Here is a 26,139-nt window from a genome sequence, read left to right on the forward strand (position 1 = left end):
GAGCTGGTCTAAGTTGCCAAGTTATCTAACTTGTCAAGTTGTCGAGCTGTAAAATAATTAGGCCAAGTCCTTCAGACCATTCGAGTTCTGTTAGTTTCAATAGAGCACAAGCAGACATACGTCATGATCTCTACTTTCCCATGATTTCTTCCCTATTTATCCATAATCTCTACAGGTACCTCGCACTTATAAACACCATATATATGCTCAAGAGAGGGGGACTGATTCGTGGGATCGACCGTATGAGACCGTTGGATTGGTGGATTCCACTTTTTGTTAAAAAGAAGACCTTTTGTTAAAAAGAGGGAGACTGATTCTTTCAGACTCTCTCTCTCTTTGCTCTTCTTTTTCATTCTACTACTGTTGAAGCATTATGATGACTTAGATATCGGAGGAATTTCGTTGGGTAACACTTGACAAGTCCTCTAACGCGTATTATTCTTCGTAGAATCAACCATATCACAAGAAGAAAACTTTGACAACATCACTCCATGGTACGGGGATAGATTTCCGCCGTATGGTATCACCATCATAGATAGTTCTCGATTTTTTAGCTCCTCTATATAAAATTGACCATCCACTAATTTATGCTCTTCTTTATTGCTTGCTCATCAAACTCTAAAATTTATGACCCCACCTCTTTTCTTCACAAGAAAGCAATTCTATTCCCTCCCTAACCCTAACCCTAACCCTCCTCCTCATCAAACTAATCCACTGTGGATTTTCTCAACACAAATAATTCAAAGAGGATTTTATATTTGCCTCAGCACTTTGACAAGTAGACACACTCAAACAAAACAAAAAGCAAGCAGGAACTCCAAGGAGTATTTAAATAAGTGGACATCCAGAGATATTGCAGAAAGGAAGCAAGTCGATGATCCTTCAGTATATTTTAAGCAGAGATGGCATGCAGTTGGCAGGGCGACTTTACTTTGCACTAGAAAAATGAGTATTTAAATCCTTCTCCGGTGAGAGAGGATATTGTAGTTTATTATCAGTGCTAATTTATAAACTCACCGAGGAAATGTGTTCTTCAGGCTTCATCATAGTTTACTGCAATCATAGTTGCCACATCAGACCAGATCTTTCCTATTTTAAGCATCCTACCAGGAACACAGTAGTCTATTGCATTGTTTAAGTGTGTGATTATGAGTGGTGCCAGGAAGGGACCAGTTTTATAATTAATTAATCAATTAATAGGATGTGTGTAGCTCATTAAAGTGAAAGGATGGCCTCAGCTTTTGGGTCTTTTCTTAGGGTTCTTTATTTAGGACAGAGACACTTCTTTCTTCTTCCCTCCCTGGATTGAAGGGAGGAGGGAGGGAGGGTCAGTATTTTGTAGGGTTTCTTATCTTCAATTTTTTTTTCCTATTTCATTTTGCTTCACTGGTTCTTTCTTTGTTAGTTGGAAGGAATTGCATATCTATTTGGAAGGATTGAATTCCTATTTGCCTACTAAAATTCAATGATTTTGACTGGTTGAACTGGAAAATAATGCCATAGATATAGATTTTTTATTTTTATTTTTTGTTGACCATGAAGTCGACTTAAACTCATCACAGTTTGTGATTGAATTGACTGGATAAAATGGTCAGTCAACTATGGTAAAATGATACAATAACAAAGTCAAAAGTAGTAGTAGAATGACAATAGTTGATGACCTAAACAGACGGTATCCTTTGAAAAAAAAAAGGATTAGATTGAAGCTGTTTATATTAAGAAACAGAGAAAAGAAACATGTTTAGTGGATTATCAAGAAAAAGAAAAGAACATACACTTGTTTGACCTAAACCGCACCGAGCGGCCTTCAGCATGGTGGAAGAGCATTTTAAGTTGCAGACGAACATTTAAAACCTCCCTCCTGTTTAAGGCATACCAAGTGTTAGAAAAAACCCATAAAGAAGATCGTTTCAGATAAATAAATAAAAGCAAAATAACAAGCATCACAATTATCAACTTTGACAATTTACTTTTTCGCCAGAGTTTGTAAGTATTATTAGCAAACAGGTGAAACTCTTTTTGGTATCAGAAAAATGTAAGGGAATACCTGAATTGTACTTTTTGATATCATCGTTGAATGCAAACTCGTAAAGCTCGTTTTGACAGACATTTAGAAACCCAGTTCTCGTGTCAATCACTCTGCATGATTCCATCTTTATCTTCAGTATCTGCAGCAATATCTGACTCGACTTGTAATTAGATTGATGAATTAACAAGAGGGTAGAGAGGTTTTGCTTTATGAAAAAGAGTCCAAATGCATACTAGTAGGAATGAAAGTTTTGCTTTGGAATTACTAGGATGGAGATCAAGATGAAAAGAAAAGGCCAGCTCGGTGCACAAAGCTCCCATCAATACAGAATCCTGGGGTCTTACCCTGCTTTGTAAGAGATTATTTTCGAGACTCGAACCCGTGACTTCCAAATCACACAGTAGCAACTTTACCGTTGCGTCAAGCCTCTCCTTTAGAATGGAGATCAAGATGAAAAGCAGAAAAATATCCTAAACAAGACACAAAAAGCAAAGTGAAAAAAAAATCTTAGGAATAAAGGATGAGAAATTAACTTACTGCTTACATAGCTGAAAGCTTTTGCATGTTCCACAAAGTTTCTATATCTTCTGACCGAAACAAAATTTTCTGTCACATTAACAAACTACAACATGCATGTCACAAAGCAAAGACAACTTTTCCTTAAAATTATACATATGTATGATCAAGCATCTAATCTTAGCAGTCGTATTATGGCACTAGTGTCAACTGTCTATAGAATTAGCCCACAACACTGCCTTGCCAAAGCTATAAGAGACACTGGTGATCCATGTAGATAGAGAGTTCAGTATGGACTGTTGCTCTAGAAATGGAAGGTCAAAAGCTACTCAAAGGAATAGTTTGAGCAGGAAAGTTTTTGCTATCCAGAGTAAGCAACGACAATTTAGGATACAAGTACAATTAAGTAATAAAAGAGAGTCCTTGAAGCATAAGCAAGAAATGTATAAGCATAGATGCCAACCTTTGATTTTAAGGATAATTGGTGGGTTATTTTCCATCTTTGAGAACCTCTTGAAAACTTGGATTTACTTCCAAATTCTTGTCAATGGACAAGATTACTCTGAACACTAAGACCATCAGCTCCAGGGATATAATACAAAGTAAAATCAGATTGAACGTAAGTGCCTGATGCCTACCTGATTAAGTCTGGAACTGCTTTATTACCATACAATGTTGAAACATATGAGAAATTGAATTCTTATTTCTTAGCAGAAAGAAAGCAGTGGCAAGTAGTTGTGACCAATAGCAATACCCAAGGCTAATTTGCCTTTATGTACTTATCAATTTTCATCCTTGTGACTTTCAGGGTTCAAATGAGAATGTATCTTTACTAGGAAAGAGGGTCAATCTATGCATCGTTACATAGAGGCTATTCTCCTGACTCAGTAGAGAAGAGACAGGTTCTACTGTGAATTTATCTTAACTTGCTCACTATTACTTATTTTAGTAGAATGATTACGAATGAATGCAGAAAATACATAACAAGATAACCCACACAAAATTGTCTATTTGAATTGTACGGCAATAAAAAGATACATAAATATATTTTAAATCTCTGTGCATATTGAACCATGCATAGATCAACCAATTTCCTTAGTGGAGTTAAGAATAATTTATAGAAAAATCAGTCCTAAATTACCTCGTCGACTGTCTTCCTCAGTATTGTTGTTTGAGGTAGTGGTTCATGTTGCCCACTTTCCAATTCCCATAGGTAGCAGTTCGGGCAAATGTTTTCGGCTTGCAATGCAGCCTTCCTTTTTCCACTGAAAAGAGCACAAATCTGATGCTGCTGATCTTCGTACTTACTGCACTGGATCCACTGTGAGAATGCATTGATGACAAAAAAAGAAGGAAAAGTAGTAAACTATTAAAAAGAAAGGTCTTTACTGATTCCGATTGAGCATCTGTTTGAGCATAATTTAACTTCCTCTCTAAATTAGCTTTTCGAATAGTCTCCTTCCCAACTTTGATATTCCCACCGGAGGCAGCAAAGCCCTTGGCACATCAAGAGATCTTTGCACTGCACTCATGCTTTGTACTACTCGAACTGCTCATGGCATAGTAAACTCCTTTAGGATTGATTTCCTCATCACATGAGGAGCAATATCCCTGTCCCACACAAACTACATGTGCTCTGATCTGCCAACTGTTTCATATCCCGAGGGGAATGCTTGTTTGCTTCCTCCTAAGTAAGAAGGAACATTTGCAGAATTAGATGAAGAAATTTGGATCTAAGAAAACAAAGGTGATATATGTAACTTCAAAAAAAAAAAACTCTCAAGTAACTACTTATACCAATTAGGAGTACCAATTTCACAGTTTACTAACTATAAAGCACAATATGTCATTTCATGCAAATGTTTAAAAACTCTAACCAACAAATTGTGAATTGATAGAGTAAAAAAAAAAGTTTAGATTATAGTAGAAGCCTTGGCATGGAAATTAGGTATTCTGAAAAAAAAAAAGATGAATTTGTAAAGCAAGTTGCTAGCTGATTGCATCTGCAAAGATAAACATATATGAATGCACAATACTAATACTTGCAGAATAATGCCACTTGTGGGATTAGACAATTAGAAGTAGGAAACCTATAACCACATCAAAATTCCTTGGCTGCGAACCAAGTGCCAAGCTAATTGCTGACTTACCGTGCCAACATACGGCTCAGGACCTCTGATATGTATTCTGGTTAGTCTCTTCATTTGGATATACTCGAGTAGCTGGTGCTTGAAGGATGACACACTTGCTACTGGTCTCAACCATAGGAGATTCAATCTGAAAAGTGCCAAAGCGGCAGTTTTTCCCTTCATCCCAACGAAAATGATCGTATAAAACAAAATCCGATAAACTGCACGATACTTGGGCGGTGGATACCATGTGCAGCCCCCTTGAAATCCCTACTGTGTGCTCCAGGCGGCTTTTACTGAACCATGCCCGCGCAGAGCGCTCGACTCGCAAACATACGGGGAATGCACTTCTCGAAGGCGATGGTGACACAGACGAAGGCGCGGCGGAGGAATCTGCGTCGCCGGATCGTCGGTCGCGTTTCGCGAGAAGGCAGTCAGTCAAAGTTAACATTTTCATCATTTACAAATTTTAAAAGGAGGATTCGAAATATAATTAATTAATTTACTCACATTTAAGTTTCAATTAGTGATCTTTATTTCAGCTAATTAACGTATTTAATAGGCAAAATAAATATTATAAAAACTTATTTAAAAAAACAACTAAGATGAAAGAAATGAGAACAATTAATAAGTCTTTTTTTTCAATAATATTGTTAAAATGAAGTAAATATAATACTGTGACATTTAATAACAAAATCGAAAAATATAGAAATTGATAAAATTAAAAATAGATAATTCAAACTATATTGTAAAAATGATAAAGCAGTTTTAAAAATCATAAAATATACAAAAATGTTCACGAAATTAAATAGGAATTTAAAATGCTAAAATTTGCCAAAAAATTATAAATCTTGTTAGCGAGGGGTTACGCTACTTATGTATCAAATAAAAACTTTTAAAAATTATCATTTTAGTATAAAATTATATTTTGAACAAATATAATTGCATGGCAAAAAAAAAAAAAGGTATCGCGTTGACTTATAATTCTAATTTCTAACACATGGGCATAAATTTTGACACTAAATGCTATAAGATTTTTTTTTTTACTTTAAAAAAAGTTTAAATAGGATCCTTAATATGACTTTATACCATTTTAATTTTAAAAATTATATATAATTATTCATAGAGGTGCATTGGGGAGGATTTCTAACAACATTCACGCAACAACAATATTCGTTCAAGTAAAACAAATGACAAAACTGATTATGAAGGAATTGAGATGAATATTCTGTGGAATTGACTTCTAAATATGCATAAATTATTACGAATTAAAAGAAGACCATTTACTTTCAAAATTAATCCAATGAAATTCGAACACTTAAATTATCAAAAACAATAAATAAATAAATGGAGGGATCAACAATTCTTAATCCATCTATTCTCTCTCATCCATCCTCCTGTTCTATCAGAAAAACAAAAAAGATATAAAAAAAGATGGTCTATCAATCTAAGTCTAGAACATCATCTGTGATTTCTCATCAATGGAATGGTAATTTCAGTTTGTCGAAATTAAAGCTGTAGACAATTATCATCTACATGTTTTCTAGGAGACATACGAAGAATTAAAATAACGTTGCACTCACAGAAGAAAGCAATTCGGAGTATTGCTTTTAAAAAAAATATACCAAGTAGCAGATGATGAATACCTGTTTATTGTACTAGAAACTCAGTTTGCTATCATTTATTAATTGATAGGAGGGATATTTGCTCGTCTATGGAGCATTCGGCATGGCATGAGGTGCGGCAGCTGGCAGGGATCAGAATGAGTCCAAGGCATCTCTGTTCCATTGGAGATGGATCTCCAGAACGCCGGGTGTTACGATACTCCACTGCATCCTGAAGGATGATATTGCCTTGTTTGTCGATGCAATGGAACGTCCCCTGAAAGAATCGTCCATCACTCGCTCCTATAAGCATCCGACGGAAGAGGAGCTTTCTTAATTGTGCCACTGCTGGTGATTCGTCACCACCTGATCTCTCTGACGCTCTCGTAGAGACATCTTGCAAGAATGAAGGGTTGGAGAATGATTCTGCTTCTTCCATTTCTTGTGTTAAATGCTCTGATGATGGCAAATAACAGAAATTAAAGAAAGCCAACAATGTCCCTGTTGTGTAGCAAAGGCCAACCTTTCAGTGACAAACAAAAAAAACATGCTAGGTATCATGTGCGTAGCCTTGAAAGAGCATCTTCAATAACTAAAATGACTAGCATGGTATTGCTTTATGTACAAGTCTAATATCAAATCGAGCCACAAATACCTCTGATGAAAGATACCAGAGAAACCAGTGAGAAAGAAAAAACAATCATTTTGCAAACGTTATAAATGTTTGTTTTAGTGAGGCAATGCTAGAATGATAATAGTCGGCAAGTTGAATATAAAGAATCTATAAGCTCCAAAATTTTCTACAAGATCTTATTAGATGAGCTAAATTTGCTATATTAGTCTTCATGGAGCCCAATGAGATTAAGCCAAACATGAGCTAAACTATTAAATCAGATTTGAAAATTTGAAGTCAATGAAATTGCAATATATATATTTTTTCAAACAATAGAATTATGTCAAATGAAGAGATGAGGATGTTCAGAATTTATGCAACCAAAAACAGCAAGAGCATCAAAGCAAGATAATTAAGCAGTTCTCCATTTGCAGAGGTGTCAATCAGCTGGTTGAAATGTTGATGAGGGAACCAGGATGTTGACGTTGGAGAGCTGCAGGCAAATCTTTAGTGCAGAGAGGGCTATGAAAGGTAAGCCATCCAAGAATTTGACTGTCATTGGAGTCAATGCAGTCCCTAGATAGCCTAAACCAATAAGCCAAAACAGCATCCCTTTAGATGATATTATAGGCTGACTGGACAATATGAAGCATATACCAAGAGAAAACTATGAAACAATCCTTAGCGTTAGAGGGTCGGTCAATCCAGAAGGTTAGGGGGAAAGAATGAGAAGCATAAAAGTGAATCTTCATAGTATTAAGGGGCAATTTAGCATACCAAGGAAAAGAAACAAAGGGGGTCATCCACTAGCCCACCAATGATGCCAGGATTGAATTCAATCTATCAACAAAGGTGAAGTTGGTGAAACGAGCAAAGGTCCAACCAAATTATAGGCAATGGTGACCTATGATAATTGGCCATGAAAGAAGAAAATATCACCACCACTATGATGTGGAGAATTAGATTGTGACTGGATAGACACGACTAGTAGACGTGTAAGTCGAAACTTGTATGTGTCATGGTTCATAGCTAAGATTCAAAAGGGGAAGTCCAGGGAAGGAGATGCCAGTCTCTTACTTGACCAACTGTACTTGCAGGATTGACGAGATTAGCCCTTGGAGGCAACAATAACAACAAATTCATGGGTAGTATCCATTTCAAGATGGAATTTGCAAGTTAGTTGTCAATCAGAGAGATCATAGGTCTTGTACAGTAACTGGGCTAAAAGCCCCTCAAATGAAGAATGAGATACAAGTAAACTGATTCATCATGCCCTAACAATTCTATGGATTATGTATAACAAGCATGCATTTATTTTATGCAAGTAAATCCACTGATCATGCCCTAACTTATCTAGTGGATCATGTATAACAACTATGCAATAATTTCTGTAAGTTAAGGGCAAAAATATCACACATGGCATGTCAAACACATAATAAGAATAAACTCAAAGATGAATGACCAATATAAGCATATTCTTAAGCATGCATCCATCAATACAAGAGAGGTACTACAAACATGTATCCATATAAGCAACAGGCATAATATATTAAGTTAGCATGCCATGAACACACAAAGCATAAGTATACAAGAAGTTGCTCAAGCAAAGGAATCAAAAAGATATAAAGGGCCTCTGTGAGTTAGAATTTCAACCACAACCTCTACAATTCGCCAAAATCTAGGTTAAAAGCCAAATTATGGTATTTAGTATTTTTTTACGCCAAAAAATGATGATCACAAATCTCGTGACTTGTTCACAAACCTTCGTTCTTTAGGTTTCAATGCAAAACTACCCTATCGATTGTTTTAATCCCCACATACAGGACAAAAACACAGCCTCGCCTTCGATGTTCAACTCATACACACAGAACAACTCAGTGAATAAAGATTCACAAGCATAACTCGATTTTAGAGAAAATTTGGCGACAGAATTTGTCGACGCATACACTATCATCTTTCATGTCAAATGGTCATCGACAATGTCCCCCCTCTTAGGTTGGAACTCCACCCAACGGTGGTGCCCTAGACAAAGTGACGATTCCACCTTAAGTAAAGGGGTTTGACAACGCCAAAAACTCAAAGTTCACAGCCAATTGACTCCCTACAACTGCTGCCCTAAATTGAAAAAGACGAGAGATTCAGGGAACATTTACAATTGAAACGAACGGGAATAACACCAACTCTAGGTTCCCCGCCAACCAGCCAAGTCGTTGGGCAATCCAAGGAGGAAAAGAGAATAAAAAGCTCGCTGCAGAATAAGGCGGAAGATTCGGCGCACCTGATGCTTAAACTCGCGGCGTTCGACTCGAAAGGTCTGATCGTCCACCAATCGCCGCCTTCTGGTCACGAAGGAATGGTCTTCAGAAAGGACAAGCAGCCGCGGAGGGCAAGACTGACAAAGGACGAGGCTCTGCGGCGTCGGCAAAAGGCAGCGGATCTTCCCCTCGCATAGATCGGAGGAAAGGACAGGAAACACTTATCGTCGCTCGTCGGACGCCGCACAAGAGGAAAAAAAAGGCGGAGAAGACTCGGAACACACGCAGAGGGAGGGAGGTCGGGTGGTGGCGCTCGAAGGAGGTCGGCCGATCACACAGAAAGGCGGCGCGCTCACAGCGAAGACGGATCGAGAGAGTGAGAGAGAGAGAGAGAGAGAGAGAGAGAAGGACAGAGGAAGCCGGAGACACCTTTTATGGATCCCAAATAAGATTCCGTTTAGTTGGGGAGAAGAGGAAGGAGAGAGGAGAAGACTAGGCCCAATTTACTGATAGCGTTAATACTCAAAGCATCCGCAACGCGCAATTAATTGGGCATTAATAAAAGACGTGGAGGAGCGAAGGAATGACGTAGAAGAGTAAGGGAAGAATGAGAGAGGAGTGAGGTATTTAACGTGTTCTTTTTATTTTTATTTTTTTAAGTTCTAAGGGGAAGGAAATTTGTAACTTATTTGTAAAGAAGTGAGGGAAGGGAAAGGAAGGGCGTTCCCTTGTAAAGAAGGGGAAGGAAATGTGAAAACATATTTATTTCAATTTTACCCTTGCTCCTCTTATCTATTAGATTTTTGCACTGTTGCTCCTCGTCACATAACGTAATTGTCACTCGCACTCTTCGATGTTAACCTTCGTCGTAAATTTTTACATCTTTTTATTTTTATTTTTTTAATGTTAACACCAAAATGTATAAATTATGTATTTCACATATTTTTTATATATCTACTTATTATTTTTTAAATTTTTTATTTATTTAAGTTGTAAATATTAATTTTTGTTAATCTTATGAGCTATATATATTTTTTTACATATAGATTTATTTTAAAAAATAAAGATATTTTTATAATTTTATATATTTAGATTGACGAACTCATTGAACTAATAATTATAAGGCATTAGATAAAATAAAATACCTAACGAACAATTATTTCTAAATTATTATATATCTATTTTAATAAGTAAGGATATTTTTATAATTTTATATATTTAACTTTTATTTCCTTCCCCTTCCTCCCAAACAAGGTAGCACATGTTACGTTAATGACCTTCCCTTCCTCCCAAACAAGAAAAATATAAATACCTTCCTTCCCCTTCCTTTCCCTCCCTTCCCCTTCCTTCCCCTTCCGTTAATGAACCTTCCCTCACCCCATCCATTGAACTCATTAACGGAAGGGGAAGGAAGGGGAAGGGAGGGAAAGGAAGGGGAAGGGAGGTATTTATATTTTTCTTGTTTGGGAGGAAGGGAAGGTTCATTAACGTAACATGTGCTACCTTGTTTGGGAAGAAGGGGAAGGAAATGAAGGTTAAATATATAAAATTACAAAAATATCCTTACTTGTTAAAATAGATCTATAATAATTTAGAAATAATTGTTCGTTAGGTATTTTATTTTATCTAATGCATTATAACTATTCGTTCAATGAGTTCGTCAATCGAAATTCAATGTCTTATAACTATTCGTTCAATTAATATTTTAATATAAGGGTAAAATTGGAATAAATATGTTTTCACATTTCCTTCCCCTTCCTTACACCCCAAATCGGAGTGTAAGGAATTGTGTCTATTTATGGCCATGCAAGGGGAAAACTTACCTTCTTCCTTCCCCTTCTCTCCCTTTCCCTCACTTCTTTACAAACAAGGTTACAAATTCCCTTCCCCTTATTTACCCTTCCTTCCCCTTCCCTCACCTCCTCCCAAACAAACCGTAATGAACCTTCCCTCACCCCATCCAAACAGAGTGGAACACGTTGGTAGAGGGTAGATAGTATGAGTAGTGGTCGATCACTGGTCGACCACCATATGGTGATCGACCACGTGGTCGACCATATGGTGATCGACCCTGGTCGATCACAGTGGATCATAGTAGACCCCTGTTAAAGGCGTTATAACGTTACGAGCGTTGCGGATGCTCTCAGTAGTGGGTTTGGCAGGGTGAATTACCGCTCGTGTTTACTTCGGCGGCTTGTCTCAGTCTATATATATATACACATGAGGTGTGGTGTTTGAGCGCTTTTTTCCCCCAAAAATCGGCTCCCGATTGAGATCTCGATCTTCGTCCTCGCTCTGGCCATTTTGAGCGAGCATTCCTTGCTGCCATGGCGCTCCATCTCCGTCTTCATGCCAAACGCCGAGAATCTTGTCTCCTCTCGCTCTCCTCGTTCTCCCTCCGATTCAGATGATAAAGAGTCGTTCACTCTCTTGATCGCATGCTATCGGTCCGTCGAGCTCAATCGGCAGCTAACGCCGTCGATGATCGGCCTCTTCGCCACCATCAAGGACTTCCCTGCCTCAACGCTGGCCGGCAGCACTCCAGCGGCTCCGCCGCTCCTCCTTACTCTCTCTTCGCCTCCCGTGCTAAGCCACAGCATCGCAGCAATCCATGGAAGAGCCACCTTTTCCGCTTGCTCCTCTCCTTCCTCCTCGGTTTTCTCTTCGGCCTCTACCCCTTCCCGGAGCTTGACGACTTGTCCTTCTTTTCTCCCACCATTTCCTCCATAAGTATGATTAACCTTCCGCGCCAGGATTTCGTAGCCCTTCTTCCCTCTAGTCGTCGGGAGATCGAGATCCAGGTGTCAGACGTCAGGACGCACGCCACGGATGAGCTAACGGATCCATCGCGCAGTGGGAAGCTGCTGCTCGTCGTCACGCCCACGTACAACCGCGCCTCTCAGGGTTACTACCTGAACCGGTTGGGGCAAACGCTGCGCTTGGTGCCTCCTCCGCTTCTTTGGATCGTGGTGGAGATGCACGTGGCTTCTGCGGAGACCTCGCAGATCCTCATGGACGCCGGAGTTATGTGCAGACATCTCGTTTGCGAGAAGAACACAACCAACATCAAGGACAGAGGCGTTCATCAGCGAAACACAGCACTCGAGCATATCCAGAAGCACCGCCTGGATGGGATTGTGTACTTCGCCGATGACGATAACATCTACTCACTTGAGCTGTTCGAGCAACTGAGGAAAATAAGGTGCCGAATCAAGTATTTTTAGTGTTCTTATACCTTACTGAACTATTACCAACAAATTCCTTATTAAAAAAACAAACTTTCAAATTGAAGTTCTTGCTTCTTTTCATCATAGTTATTGCTTTACCTATGCCTTCATTTTGTGTCAATGTATCTATTGGGAGAATCAGTAAAAATTAAATCAATAAAGATGTAGAAACAATGAGTGGAAATGGAAAAACAGTGTCCATTTTGGGAAAGCAATCTAGCATCTCCTTTCCAAACAAATGGCATTGTTTGAACTTGTTGATAATATGACCTTTTCAAATTTTACTTTGTTTCATCAAAGTATAAGTTTTCCCGAACAATGAAAATAAGGGAAAAATTTTCTGAGAGATTTATAAGTGGCTGAATAACCTAATGTAAATTGACTAATGTGACTGATAGATAAAGATGCCCTTCTGATGGACCCTTAGCAAATTGAAAGTGGTGCTCCAAAATAACAACATGGGCATTGCACTAGAACTCTAACAATGGATCAAGAGTTATACTGTTAGAAAATAATGAATACAACAAATTAGGGTGTTGCTAAGATGATGGAGTGGGATTAATAAATAAAATAAAAATACTGCTATATGGATGCAATTAGGAGTATTTTTCAAAGATCACAGTGTCTTCAATTTTGTATATTCTTTCAAAATTGGACAGTTCTAAAGTTCAACATATATGGAAAAAAGTACAAATCTGTGATTTATTTCAATACTATTAGTTCAATTCAAGTTCTAAGAGAATCCATTTCAAACATGCATGGCCTATTCTGTTCCTCCTGAAATATTAATTGGAGCCTCATGCCTAGTCATCCTTTTTGCTTTTTCTTTAATAAAAAAACGTATTATTCTAATTAAACCTGTGCCACCCGATTGTCATTCTTAAAGAACCGATATACTTTCCCTAAGAAGCAATGACTATAGCTTGAATGCTAGAACTTGAGATACTGCAGCATCATGTGCAAAATTCTCGCATTCCCAAACAAATGTTCTCATAGACTTTGGTTATCAAAAGTAAAGCCATAGCATTGAAAGCTCGACTTTTGAGAAGCATACACCATTAATAACAATATCTATAATCTGACATATCATATAAATTATGAATCTCTTGGAATTAATATCATTATGGACTTTTAAATGATTCTTGGCTTTTAAGTAAAGAGACATCTGTGCTAAATCTTTAGCCAGCCTGGTCTGGAGGAGTCCATGAATACAAAATTCATCTTAGGTCTCATAGTTCCTTCGAACAACATGATTCTGACAAGCAAGCTTGTGTGATCTAGTACCCTATGATTATCATGATAGGGCCTGTCCTTTCCTCTGCATTATTATGAAAGGTCCAAATAAACCTGAGACTATAGCAGTTATAGAGTGAAAGATTGGTGAATTTTATCAGCTTAGATTTAGAGCCTCAAACAACCAATGATTTTGTTCTCTCGTTCATCAAACAGGTTGGAATTGATTCCCAGTCTTGTTTGACATGAGCACTTAAATTTGAGGAGAGAGAACATTGGAAAATATGTGATCAATAGACTTAGGACAAGCGATGCAATGTGAAAGAGATAAATACAATTGAAATCAAATAATCCAACCCATTTCACTGTTGTCACCACATAATGTATACAGTATATTGCATCATTTTTGCAGAGTCACCGAGCGAGATCAGACTTGCCATAAAAAAACACACTTACAATAAAAATTAACTGATTGTAATAAGGAGAGACCAATATTCACATTCAATGATATGAAACTGAGATAAATCAAGCATGTCCAGTTAGAAGTTAAGGTCACTATTTACAAAATTTCTACATGACAATTATTTTCTTGGGCTTGAGCCTGAATGTTTATTCAAATCGGCAATTGCTGAAGTTCTCCATCTGACTGCCTCCTTAATGAGCACTTTTTTCGTGCTGGCCAATCATTCTCTATCCTCTCTTCTAGTATCAACTACGTATTATGGTAAATAAGAAAGTCAAAAATCTTACTTTCTTGTACCAGTAAAGTCTCAGTCTGTTTTTTTTTGCATTTTCAGGAGATTTGGTGTTTGGCCAGTTGCAATGCTCTCTCAAAGCAAAAATAAGGCTATACTAGAAGGTCCGGTATGCAATGGAAGTCAAGTAATAGGATGGCATACTAATGAGAAAAGTAAGAGACTTAGGAGATTTCATGTTGATATGTCTGGATTTGCATTCAATAGCACAATAACTTGGGACCCCAGGAAATGGCACCGTCCAAACTCAGATGCCATTAGGCAACTAGACTCCGTGAAAGAGGGATTTCAGGTATTCTTTCCTTTAAAATATTATTGCTCTGAACAAAATTGCAGATCTCAGTCTCTCTCTCTCTCTCTATATATATATATATATATATATATATATATTTAGTAGATAGATAGATAGATATGTGGTAGAAATTGAGAGAAAACTAAGATACATTTTAGATCAATAAGTAAACTGTGACATATCAATATCTTTATCATTTGATTTCACCTTTGCATCCCTGGAGTGTCATTCCTGGAGTATGCTATTGCTTCGAAGTCCATTTTCATGTTAACACAACTTGGGTAGTTAATAAATGGAACCCTTATGTACTGTTAAATTTTTTTGTATATCTTATGTTGAACCGTTATCTATCTTACATGATTAAATGAGTTTTTTTTCCATGGTTTGACTAAATATTTTTTCAATTTACTAGCTATGTTGAAATAGAATAGTTTGTTTAGGAGCAAATGCTTGGTTTTCCTTTACTAAAAGGTATTGCCACATTTACTTGTAATTTCAAAGACTACTTTTGAAACTAAAGGTCTTAAGCTAGGAAGAAATAAACTAAATATATAAAATATAGTTTCAACAATAAGACAGTGGAGATATCTAATATAGATGTTGTTATCAATAAATGGAGATGTAGATGAAGATATTTAATTAGATGAGAATCAAATGGTTAAATTGGAAAGGAACTTTTGAAGATTTTGCATTTGATGTGTGCCCCATTAATGATTATAAATTGTCGCATAACCACCCAGACATAGGTTAGAGTGTTTAGCTAATGAAAAATAGCATATGTAAAAGGTTAATATGGAATAAATGAGAATAATAATATGTTTTGCAGGGCTCCTATGTAAGAAAAAAATATTTCTATCCAAAAGTAGTTAGGCATAGTGTCAATTAATAAAAAAAGATAACAATAAGATCATGTGTACATGTTTAAAGATGACTAGTAACTAATAAATTCTCTAGTTGGACAAATTGAATCAACTAGAGATGAAAGAAGCATTAGGATAGAAGGGACAAAAAGTCTACTTAATGTATAACTAGAATTTCCATTTCCCTTGCAACTATTTATACCCAAGAAGAGCTGTTATATCAATTTTTAAGGATTGCTCTATTTTAATAGTTTGAATGTGCCCTGCATCTATCTATACGTGAGTTAGATTGTACATGCCTTTATTGCCATACACTTGAAGCTTAAATCACGGTACATTATAACCCATGTCCCATCCTGATTTCTGTATTTTTCAAAGATTAGGATTGTTTTCTTCCCTTTATTTCAAGCATAAATTTTGAGCAACTAAAACTTTGTAAGGACACAGTAGGAACTTACTCTATATTAGGCTCCTAGCAGAAGTGTTTTGGCTTGGTATTTGTGCAGTCAGATTGTTTGTCATTTGTTTTCAGGAGACTACATTGATAGAGCAGATTGTAGAGGATGAAAGTCAAATGGAAGGGCTACCAAAGGGTTGCTCAACGATCATGAATTGGCACCTTCATCTAGAATCTAGAAATCTTGTTTATCCTAAAGGATGGCAAGTGCCAAAGAACCTTGATGCTATTGTTCATTCAAATGTGCAGCCTTCACAAGGTTGGTCAACTTCAATTTTTGTTTGAATTTTTAACTCCTCTTCATATATAAATTCTTTCTTCTGCACAAAAAGGGGCAAGGTTTAATCTTTGAACATATCAGCCAATCTACAATCATCATTACTCACACAAGTTTCATGAAACTCGATTCAACTATGGAGATCTAGTTCACTGTCTAATTATTATCATAGAATTATTGATGTTCAGACATAATGTTGTTGCATTTTGGTTTAGTTTAGATGAACTGTGTTCTTTCGGCCCACTAAGATGGGAGTTTGTGGATAAGCATGAATATAATAACTGACGCCAGTGAGTTCTATTACTTGGAATCAACTACGTGGATCTTATTACTTCACTATTTAAAATGATAATGTTGTTAATATCTTGATCTTCTACATCACTTTTAATTATTACTTTTAATAGAGTTTTCTTTGGTCTTGGTTCCTCCATGCCTTCAACTCTAATCAAATGAAATCTTAAATCATGTAAATATGTAATAAATGCATTTTGATAAATAAATTTTACATATAAATAACTGAATTAATTCTAACTAAATTTTGATTGATTCATGCATTATTATATGTTTTAAATATAAATTAGTGCTATTATATAAATGAACCTGAAGGAATATTTAAATCATAGTAATCACAATTGAAGAAAATATAATCCGAATAGTAAATTATAGAAAGGAAAAGCTTAATTAATATAATAAGTTGAAATAATACTAAAAAGTTTAAAGTATAAAATCAGGTCGAGGAAAACACTTGAGTATAATTGACATTTTCTTAACAAATAACAAATTGTAATTTTGTGCTTTAAAAGTTAAATATATGAAAGCATATCAGTTCTAATAATGAATTATATGATTACAAAGAAGATGAATGAAACTAAAATAAGTTTAACTATTTCTCATAATTTCATAGTAATTAATTTAGCCCCAAATACTTGCATATAAGTAATTCATTCTTCATTAGATAACTTGCATGCTAGAATCAGAATATAAACTTCTTCTAGTAGTGAGGAAATTTCTAAAATTAAGGCCCAACAGTGAAGAAAATACTCCCAGGATATTAAATGATCTAAAGTAGAGTTGGAGCCAATGTTTTTTTAAACTACTTCTGAAACTTTGTTATAAGGAGTAATAAATTGTCCAAGTAAATGATTTATTCTATGTTGCACCAGACCTCCTACAATATTTGCATGCATAAAATGCATATCGTGTAATGAATTGTTAAAGTATGTAAGAATTTCATATAAATGCATATTTTTGTCTTTCAACAGTCAGACCAATGCCGTGAAAAAAATTCAAGCAAACCTCCAATAAAATACATATAATACATTTGTTATATATAAAAAAAAACCATAAGAAAACACGATCAAGGAAGTAGAAGAGTAAAACTTAACATTTCCTAATTCAAATTACCTATCCGATGGTTATTCGCTGATCTTGCCCCTTTGTCATTTGTTGAGTTCGACCTTAGAATTGAGTGCTTGCTCATTTAAGAGATCAATTTGAAAAAATCCAATCCCCCCCCCCCCCCCCCCCCCCCCCCCCCCCCCCCCCCCCCCCCCCCCCCCCAAAAGAGTTTATAACATTTCTTCAAAGATAAGCTGAAAACCATGCACCTGTGAACTTTTTCTAATAGCTAAGTAAGAAATTCAGTCTGTGGGCTTACCAATATGGTAGAAATCCAATCTGGTTTATTTGATGGAATGAAAGGAGTAGGCTGCAAGAAAATTGCAATATTGAAGAACCATGTTTTATTTGAAATGCAGTTATTAAAACTATCTAAGACGTGGAGGAGAAAAAATATTCAATCTGTTTCTAATTTATTTTTGCTGATGTGAGAACAAAACTTCAAGTTTCCATATTCTCTTTTGTTATATATATAGATATCAAATATCATCTTAGTAAATTTTTGTATGTATTGCCTAATAATATATAACTTCACTCTAGCTTTGTGCCAGGCTTATTAAATTAATTGTTTTATTTTAGGATTGACTTCATAAAATGGTTTAAATTTCGTAGTCAAGGTGCCAGGCGAATGCTTTGGCTATATGACCATGCTGCTTATGGTCTTTATGTATATCTATCATCAGTAAGAATGAGAATTTCATGTATTAACTTCAGAACTTTCTAAATCTTTTGCGCTCCATAGTTGTAGATGCATATTAATTTATCTTGAAACGCCTTGTTTATTTTGCTTGATACTCAGTTGAGTTGATATTTTAAGAATTTACCATGTTGCTCAAAATGACCTGACTGCACATTATTTTAGGTGGCTATCAAAATAAAAGCAATATACCTCCTTCCCGTGTTTGTTTAGAATAGTCATAGTTCATGGCTTATAACCCGTTTGAAATTGGCATTTGTATTTTGACTGTTCCTCTTGTACGTTCAGGAAAGCACCTGACCTAGCACTCTTCGAATTTGTGCTTTTATAATGCGGGACGCAACATTCTTAGTGAGGATGGATCAGCCCCACTGAGATTGCTTAGTTCCATTTTGCAGATTCTTTGAATAGCAGGCCAATAATCATGATACTGCTTTGTAGCTGGGTGAGTCATCAAAAGCTATCAATTTGTTTGTTTTACCTTTATTTACCCTCTTTCTTGTAAGCTGTTTTCAGCATCAATTTTGTGTTTTTAATTATCTGAAAAGTTGGAATCAAATAAGCTTGGGATATCGGCTCTGATTTTGCAGATGTTATTTTAATAATCGGTGACAGGACGGACGTGATCTTATTATAATGGATATCTACTTCCCCATATGAACCTCGCAACCCACCCACCAGCTCTAGATACGCTTATTCCTTGTCAGAATTAAATTTATTCCCCACACCAACGTCGTTCGCAAGGCATATATGACAACACCCCACTGCTTCCTCTCTCGATACCACCTCCCCCAAATCTTTCTCTCGTGGATTTCAATATTTGCGTTGGGAAATGATATTTAGCATGAAAAATCTCGACATGAATGAAGCATGACATTTACAATTGCATGCAGTGGATCCATTGCCAACGTGAGTGTCATGCTCCATTCATATTGGATTTTTCATGCTAAATATCATTTCCCATTTGCTGTCCTCTTTCCTTTCCTTTTCTCCGATATAATGACTCCTCTTCTACAACTAATTCAATTATACTCCAGGAGCTCTTTGATACAATGACTCCTCTTACACAGAGTTAGAAATTACTCCTGCCATGTTCACCCCCTCAAGCACGCATGGAAAGAAACGCAACATAAAAGGGTCACACGCGCACACACACACATGTTTTTTATATGCTCCGCGACCCGTGTGCATGCCTGAGTTGGGTGACAACGTGGGAGGCACTCAGGCACATACGCGGGTGCACACCAAGAGGGTGTGCAGCATAATTAGATATCTATATATGAGATTTGATAGCATAGATATTAAGTGGGTGACACAACGCAACTTGATGATCGATCACAAGGATTCATCCTTGGATCACTCATTACCAATTGCCAACTTGAAGCACTTGTTATTATCCTAATGATTTTCTAATTTAATGTATAATATAATTATATATACCCGAATCACATAGATCTATCGGTGAGCATTTAATGTGTAAAAATGAAAAAAGAACAGCAATGGCTAAAAGCAAAACATAATGTCAAACCTTTTCACATGGTTTATGACATTAATGATAGAAATCATTAGAAAGCCATGATCTCTGATCATATCTGGTCCATAATGATTCAATAGTTCATCTCATCGCCGTGATTCTAAAATGACATATAAAAGTATTTATTTGAATTTATTTTATCTCTCTTAAATATATCACTTGTTCGAATTACTTAATTATATATATATATATTCTCTTACAATACAATTAAGATAGAGGAGAATTTTTAACATTTTGAGAAAAATCCACCCATTGGATATTTAGTAAACTAAGATTTCATAATTTAAGTTGTGATGTGAACATTTTACCTATATTTTTTTTTGTTATTAAATTAGATTGTTGGATGATACAATTAAATAATTTTTAATGAAGAAAAAAGCCCTTATAACCTTTGCTTTTATGACTTTGATTTATTTGATAGTCTTTTAAAAGAATAATCGGGAAGTCTTATTGTTGACCAAGGAAAAGGCTCCGTCAAAGCAAGTCAATCACGTGCCGTCGACACGAAATGAAAAAAAAACACTTTTTTATTTTTTAGAAAACATAAATAAAAATTTATTCATGTAAAATAATTAAAATCAAGGGCAAATTTTCATAAAATGGGGTAAACTATTCGTAGAACAATTCCGACGGGACACGTAAGTGTGTACGAAAACAAATTTAATTGTTAACCTATTAATTCAATAATTAACAGCGTGACTTAAGACAAAATTTTCATTTTACTCCTTTTATTAATGTTTGCTATATATACCTTTTCAAAATGCTCCTAAAGTTTCTAAATTTTCATTTTACAAACTTTGGCTTTACTACATTTTTAGAATCATAGACTTACATTGCAGACTTATGTTGAAACTAGAAACTTAAAATAAAATAAAAACAAATCAGCCCCTCAAAATTTGGTTGCATAGATGTTGTTGAACTTCTATAGATTATATATAAATAATTAAACTATAGGGACATCGAAGGAAAAAAGACAACAACAAAAAGTCATGGTCATCTCGTGTGCTTCGGCTGGCTTTTGCTACGGTCCCTTCATGGCAAATCGCACTAAACCAGATTTGGATTTTCTGGCTCAATTCCCGGTCAACTTTGCATTATATAATTCAAATACAATTAATAATAATTTAATTAATTAATAATTAATTAATAAAATGGCGTTGAGGTGGAACTTAGCTGTCGAGAGAGATAACGTCGAGGCAAATATGGCTTCTCCAGCTCTACGCGAGTCAGCAATGTCACTACTCGATTATGATTTAAGCCCATATTAATTAATTTATATAAAATATGAAATTATTTAAAAGAAAATGAAAAAAATGCGTGGAAGGATTATCTTTAAGCTCCAATTATTTAAATTATATATATATAATAATAATAATAAATTTATTTCTTGTTTATAATACCTTCCATTAAATTGCGACGAAACGCAAGAACTGCCGCAATGATTGAGAATTAAAAATCCGAGCTTGCTCGTTCCGCGTACGCGGCGCGCGATGGTTGCAGTCGACGAGTTTTAATTATTTACCAATAAAAAATGATAATAAATCCTAATCAGTCTTATGGATTTAATATCTGAAGATGATCGATTCAGTTCCATGAAAGTTTTCCACTGACCACTAAAATAAATTGAGAAGCACATACGACAGCTAATCCAGATGTCAACATCCTTTGATTACATTCCCTATTGATCAAACAGTTGCACCATTATCCCGGAGACAATTATTTACCAATCGCAATCGTGCAGGTCATGTCCACCCAGAGTTGGACAAACCTGACCCAAGTTTAACCACGGTTGATTATGATTTAAGCCCATATTAATTAATTTATATAAAACATGAAATTATTTAAAAGAAAATGAAAAAATGCGTGGAAGGATTATCTTTAAGCCCCAATTATTTAAATTATATATTGAAAATTTATCTCTTGTTTATAATCTTTTCCATTTATAACGCATTAAATTGCGATGAAATGTAAGAACTGCCGCAATGATCGAGAATTAAAAATCCGAGCTTGCTCGTTTATCGACGGTTGCAGTCGAGACAATTATTTACCAATTAAGCAAGCTCGTTGCATGGAGACGAGCAGGAATTTTGTTTTGTTTTGGTTATTTTTGGCAAATTTTGTGGCAATGGCATTCATGTCCACCCAGAGTTGGACAAACCTGACCCAGTCTCCGGTCAGTTTAACCACGGTTGGTGGCTCGCCTTTAAAAGGCCGCCATGGGCGCCCTTCTCCTTCCCATCCTCGTTTGCAGCTTCTTTGTGGCCTCGGCTTGTGCTATGATCTTCGGTTTAGGTAGTTGTGTTTCTTTTGGCTTCTTTTGTTTTTTTTTTGTTTTGACGTGAGTTGTTGGAGGTTGATGATGGACGGGGAGGGGCGTGGTTCTTGCTTGTTTTGTTTAGCTGGACGTGCGTCGACGGCGTCTGTGGAACGAATTGACGAAAGAAAAAATGGGTTTTGGTTTGTTGATCGTTGTTGTTGTTGTTTTTTTTCAGTGGATTAAGAAGTGAGTGGAAGGAAGGCGATGGCGGAGAGCGGCGAGTTCAGCTTTGCCCACGGCGGCGTGAAGTCGGCGGCGGTACCCAACGGGCTGCCGAAGATCCAGACGCGCGGGGAGAAGAAGCTGGAGAACGGCATCTGCCACGACGACAGCGCGCCGCCGGTGAAGGCGAAGACCATCGACGAGCTGCACTCGCTGCAGAAGAAGAGGTCGGCGCCGACCACCCCCATCAAGGACGGCGCGCAGCAGGGCGACGCGCCCTTCGCCACCATCTCCGAGGAGGAGCGCCAGAAGCTCCAGCTCCAATCCATCAGGTTGATATTAATTTAGTTACCAAAAAAATGGAGATTCGCCGCCGGATTCTGGTGGGCCACCGGTGGATCGATTTTTCTAAACCTAAAAGAAACAATTTTTGAAAAGCTGGAAGATGGAATCCGATCTTCCGCTCCACGGAGAGACAGAGAGAGAGAGGGACGCTTCACCTACCTTCCTCCCCTGTTTCTTGTAACATAATTTTGTCCCTTGCAGTGCGTCGTTGGCGTCGCTGACGAGGGAGACAGGGCCGAAGGTGGTGAGGGGTGATCCGGCGAGGAAGGCGGAGGCGGCCAAGGTCAGCGCCGAGCACCACCACTACCTGACGCCGACCATCAGCGTCAGCGACAGCGCCCTCAAGTTCACCCATGTCCTCTACAACCTCTCCCCTGCTGGTACGCTTTCATTCTCCCCTTTCATCATTCAATCGTTCAAATCTCAAACTTGCAGTCCGTTTCATGATGAAAATTTTCTTCTTTGATTTGAATTTGTCTTCCTAGAGAATTGATTCAATGTTCTGCATCTTGTTACTAACGAGAATCAATGAGTTCTTGTAGAATTGTATGAGCAAGCCATAAGGTATGAAAAGGGATCATTTATAACTTCGACGGGGGCCTTGGCCACCTTGTCCGGCGCGAAGACCGGCCGATCACCGAGGGATAAGCGCGTCGTCAAGGATGAAACCACTGCCAATGAGCTTTGGTGGGGAAAGTAAGTCCACATAACTCTTCCATGCCTTCACTTTGAAGGTTCCTGTTTAAATTATATGTTCATGATCCACAGAGGCTCGCCCAATATTGAGATGGATGAACACACCTTCCAAGTGAACAGAGAGAGGGCTGTTGATTACCTTAACTCTTTGGATAAGGTACTTTTGCTTCCATGTATACTAGTGTGCATGTCAAGTGTTTGATGTAGTTTCTCATAGAACCTAAGATACACATTTGAATGATATGTAAACTAGTTTTTTATGTAAAAATAGGTATTTGTGAATGACCAATTCCTCAACTGGGATCCTGAGCATCGGATCAAAGTTCGAATTGTTTCTGCAAGGGCGTATCATTCCCTGTTCATGCACAACATGTAAGTGAAAAATACTGATAAGAATGTTAAAGATGCTCTTCATTTCTACAGTGCTATATTTCTTGTGGACTTCGACGGGTATCCAGATAAGTGATTTGTAAACTATGTTGCCTCTGTTGATCTCTAGTAGTGAATGATAGTTGTGTTAGTATCAGGTAGGACTAGCTCCTCTTTCTCTCCTAGCTAACACCATGGGAAAACATGTAAACTAGACAACAACACCAAAATCTCTTGTGCATGAAATAACTGGATGGATCGCAGGTGCATCCGTCCTACGCCTGAAGAACTGGAGGATTTTGGTACTCCGGACTTCACAATTTACAATGCTGGACAGTTTCCATGTAATCGATACACACACTACATGACTTCTTCCACCAGCATTGATCTTAATCTGGCTAGGAAAGAAATGGTCATCCTTGGCACACAGTATGCCGGGGAGATGAAGAAGGGTTTGTTCAGTGTGATGCACTATCTAATGCCTAAAAGAAACATTCTCTCCCTGCACTCTGGCTCCAATATGGGCAAAGATGGTGATGTTGCCCTCTTCTTTGGACTATCAGGTAAGTGTTGGTTAGGCTCGATTCTGGCCCGCCACCAGCCCATTGTATCCATATTATCCTACCTTTTGCAACTTAACTAGAAGCATTCCTTGTCTGAATGTGTAGAATTTTATTTCATTTTGATCTTATGATATATGACTTCTTAGTTCTAATGACTTTTCCTTTGTTATTTTAGGCACAGGGAAAACTACTCTATCAACAGACCATAACAGGCTTCTTATCGGTGATGATGAGCACTGCTGGAGTGAAAATGGTGTTTCGAACATAGAAGGAGGTTGCTATGCAAAATGTATCGACCTATCAAAGGAAAAGGAACCTGACATTTGGAATGCCATCAAATTTGGAACTGGCAAGTCCCCATGCTATTAAACTTGACATGCCTTTTTGAACTCGAACTATCATTCGTTTTCCTAATGTTTGCAAACTTCTTGCAGTGTTGGAAAACATCGTATTCGATGAACACACAAGGGAAGTAGATTACTCTGATAAATCCGTCACAGGTGATTAATTAGATGAAGCAATGCTATTACACAATTGGTACTGTGTAAAAGGGAATCTGGCTCACTTGAATTGTTGATGTTGCAGAGAACACTCGAGCTTCCTATCCTATCGAGTATATTCCTAATGCAAAGCTACCATGTGTCGGTCCGCACCCGAAGAATGTCATCCTGTTGGCGTGTGATGCTTTTGGTGTGCTTCCACCAGTTAGCAAACTTACATTGCCACAAACAATGTACCACTTCATCAGTGGTTACACTGCTCTGGTACATAGTCCATTGCTTTGGTTGCATGTTTAATCGATATGTTCTAGTATGCTCACTGTTATTCAAAATAAAAATCAGGTGGCTGGGACAGAAGAAGGCATCAAGGAGCCTCAGGCAACGTTCTCAGCTTGTTTTGGGGCGGCATTCATCATGCTTCATCCTACCAAGTATGCAGCTATGCTGGCTGAAAAAATGCAGAGGCATGGTGCCACAGGATGGCTTGTGAACACTGGTTGGTCTGGTGGAAGGTAAAAATTCTCTATCAAAATTCAAATATTTTACAGATGAAAAAATGGATAGGAGAGGAGAATTATGATTGATTCATTTCAGCTATGGTGCCGGAAAGCGAATTAAGCTGGGATACACAAGGAAAATTATTGATGCCATACACTCGGGCAGCCTTCTGAATGTGAACTACAAAAAAACTGAAGTGTTTGGTTTGGAGATACCTACTGAGGTTGAAGGTGTACCTTCAGAGATTTTGGATCCAATTAACACTGTAAGTCCTAATCTTGTAGCTCAAGAGATCTAATGCTGAACAACCATATGTTTGTGCTTTTACATCATTCAGTTGTTTCCTTTGGTTACAGTGGGCTGAGAAGGAAGACTACAAGGAGACATTGCTGAAGCTGGCTGGTCTTTTCAGGAAGAACTTTGAGGTTTTTGCCAACTACAAGATTGGTCAGGATGGCAAGCTGACTGAGGAGATCCTTGCTGCAGGGCCAAACTTCTGAGCCATGGTGAAAGAAAGGAAAAAAGGAGAATAAGGAAGTCATTTGTGTGGAAGAGTTGAAAGCTTAGATGATCTCAGTTAAAGTTAATGGTAGTCAGTCATGTGTGGTTTTCCTTTCCTTTGGTTTAACTATTTGATACCATCTGAAGTTAATGTATGCCAACCAGAGCATAATGAAATATGATCTTAAATTCAATTTTATTTTCTCAAAGTTGAGTCCACTGAGTTTGTTAATTAGCAATATCTTTATGCATCCATAATGTATCCGAAAAAAGAAAGGTGTGATGGCTTTTGAAGGCCTAAAGAGTTGAGCT

At 37.2% G+C, this 26,139-nt stretch overlaps 3 protein-coding genes across 4 annotated transcripts; 2 read left to right on the forward strand and 1 right to left on the reverse strand.

Moving 5' to 3' along the window:
* Window positions 1–6,122: 6,122 nt before the first annotated feature.
* On the reverse strand, window positions 6,123–9,521 carry LOC141813860 (uncharacterized). 2 transcript variants are annotated; one of them, XM_074701857.1, is made up of 2 exons: window positions 9,170–9,521; window positions 6,123–6,734 (listed from the first exon to the last, which is right to left on the reverse strand). In XM_074701857.1, the coding sequence occupies exon 2, from the start codon at window positions 6,715–6,717 to the stop codon at window positions 6,352–6,354; it is 366 nt and encodes a 121-aa protein (XP_074557958.1). In that variant the 5' UTR covers window positions 6,718–6,734; window positions 9,170–9,521; the 3' UTR covers window positions 6,123–6,351. The 2 variants fall into 2 exon arrangements, with proteins under 2 accessions (XP_074557958.1, XP_074557957.1); XM_074701856.1 differs by having other exon boundaries at window positions 6,123–6,779.
* A 1,888-nt stretch (window positions 9,522–11,409) lies between these two features.
* LOC141813642 (putative beta-1,4-xylosyltransferase IRX9H) lies at window positions 11,410–18,876 on the forward strand. Its single transcript, XM_074701602.1, has 4 exons — window positions 11,410–12,348; window positions 14,404–14,653; window positions 16,046–16,229; window positions 18,631–18,876. Exons 1-4 carry the CDS (start codon window positions 11,585–11,587, stop codon window positions 18,645–18,647), a joined length of 1,215 nt encoding a protein of 404 aa, XP_074557703.1. The 5' UTR covers window positions 11,410–11,584; the 3' UTR covers window positions 18,648–18,876.
* A 3,237-nt stretch (window positions 18,877–22,113) lies between these two features.
* LOC141813311 (phosphoenolpyruvate carboxykinase (ATP) 1-like) lies at window positions 22,114–26,036 on the forward strand. The gene is made up of 13 exons (XM_074701252.1): window positions 22,114–22,168; window positions 22,369–22,687; window positions 22,902–23,080; window positions 23,243–23,396; window positions 23,469–23,553; window positions 23,668–23,768; window positions 24,030–24,328; window positions 24,504–24,677; window positions 24,763–24,828; window positions 24,914–25,092; window positions 25,171–25,340; window positions 25,423–25,591; window positions 25,683–26,036. The coding sequence occupies exons 2-13, from the start codon at window positions 22,398–22,400 to the stop codon at window positions 25,824–25,826; spliced, it is 2,010 nt and encodes a 669-aa protein (XP_074557353.1). The 5' UTR covers window positions 22,114–22,168; window positions 22,369–22,397; the 3' UTR covers window positions 25,827–26,036.
* Window positions 26,037–26,139: the final 103 nt, after the last annotated feature.

This window comes from Curcuma longa, chromosome 20, assembly GCF_044706935.1.
Source record: "Curcuma longa cultivar G26 ecotype Majalengka, Jawa Barat chromosome 20, ITB_CL_G26_1.1, whole genome shotgun sequence".
NCBI lineage: Eukaryota > Viridiplantae > Streptophyta > Magnoliopsida > Zingiberales > Zingiberaceae > Curcuma > Curcuma longa.

Coding starts and splice junctions, on each gene's coding strand:
- LOC141813860 (XM_074701857.1), bottom strand. CDS start 6,717: ATGGAAGAAGCAGAATCATTCTCCAACCCTTCATTCTTGCAAGATGTC.
- LOC141813642 (XM_074701602.1), top strand. CDS start 11,585: ATGCTATCGGTCCGTCGAGCTCAATCGGCAGCTAACGCCGTCGATGAT. Junction 12,349..14,403: donor GAGCAACTGAGGAAAATAAG/GTGCCGAATCAA, acceptor TTGCATTTTCAG/GAGATTTGGTGTTTGGCCAG. Junction 14,654..16,045: donor CCGTGAAAGAGGGATTTCAG/GTATTCTTTCCT, acceptor ATTTGTTTTCAG/GAGACTACATTGATAGAGCA.
- LOC141813311 (XM_074701252.1), top strand. CDS start 22,398: ATGGCGGAGAGCGGCGAGTTCAGCTTTGCCCACGGCGGCGTGAAGTCG. Junction 23,554..23,667: donor ACCTTAACTCTTTGGATAAG/GTACTTTTGCTT, acceptor ATGTAAAAATAG/GTATTTGTGAATGACCAATT. Junction 23,769..24,029: donor TCCCTGTTCATGCACAACAT/GTAAGTGAAAAA, acceptor GATGGATCGCAG/GTGCATCCGTCCTACGCCTG.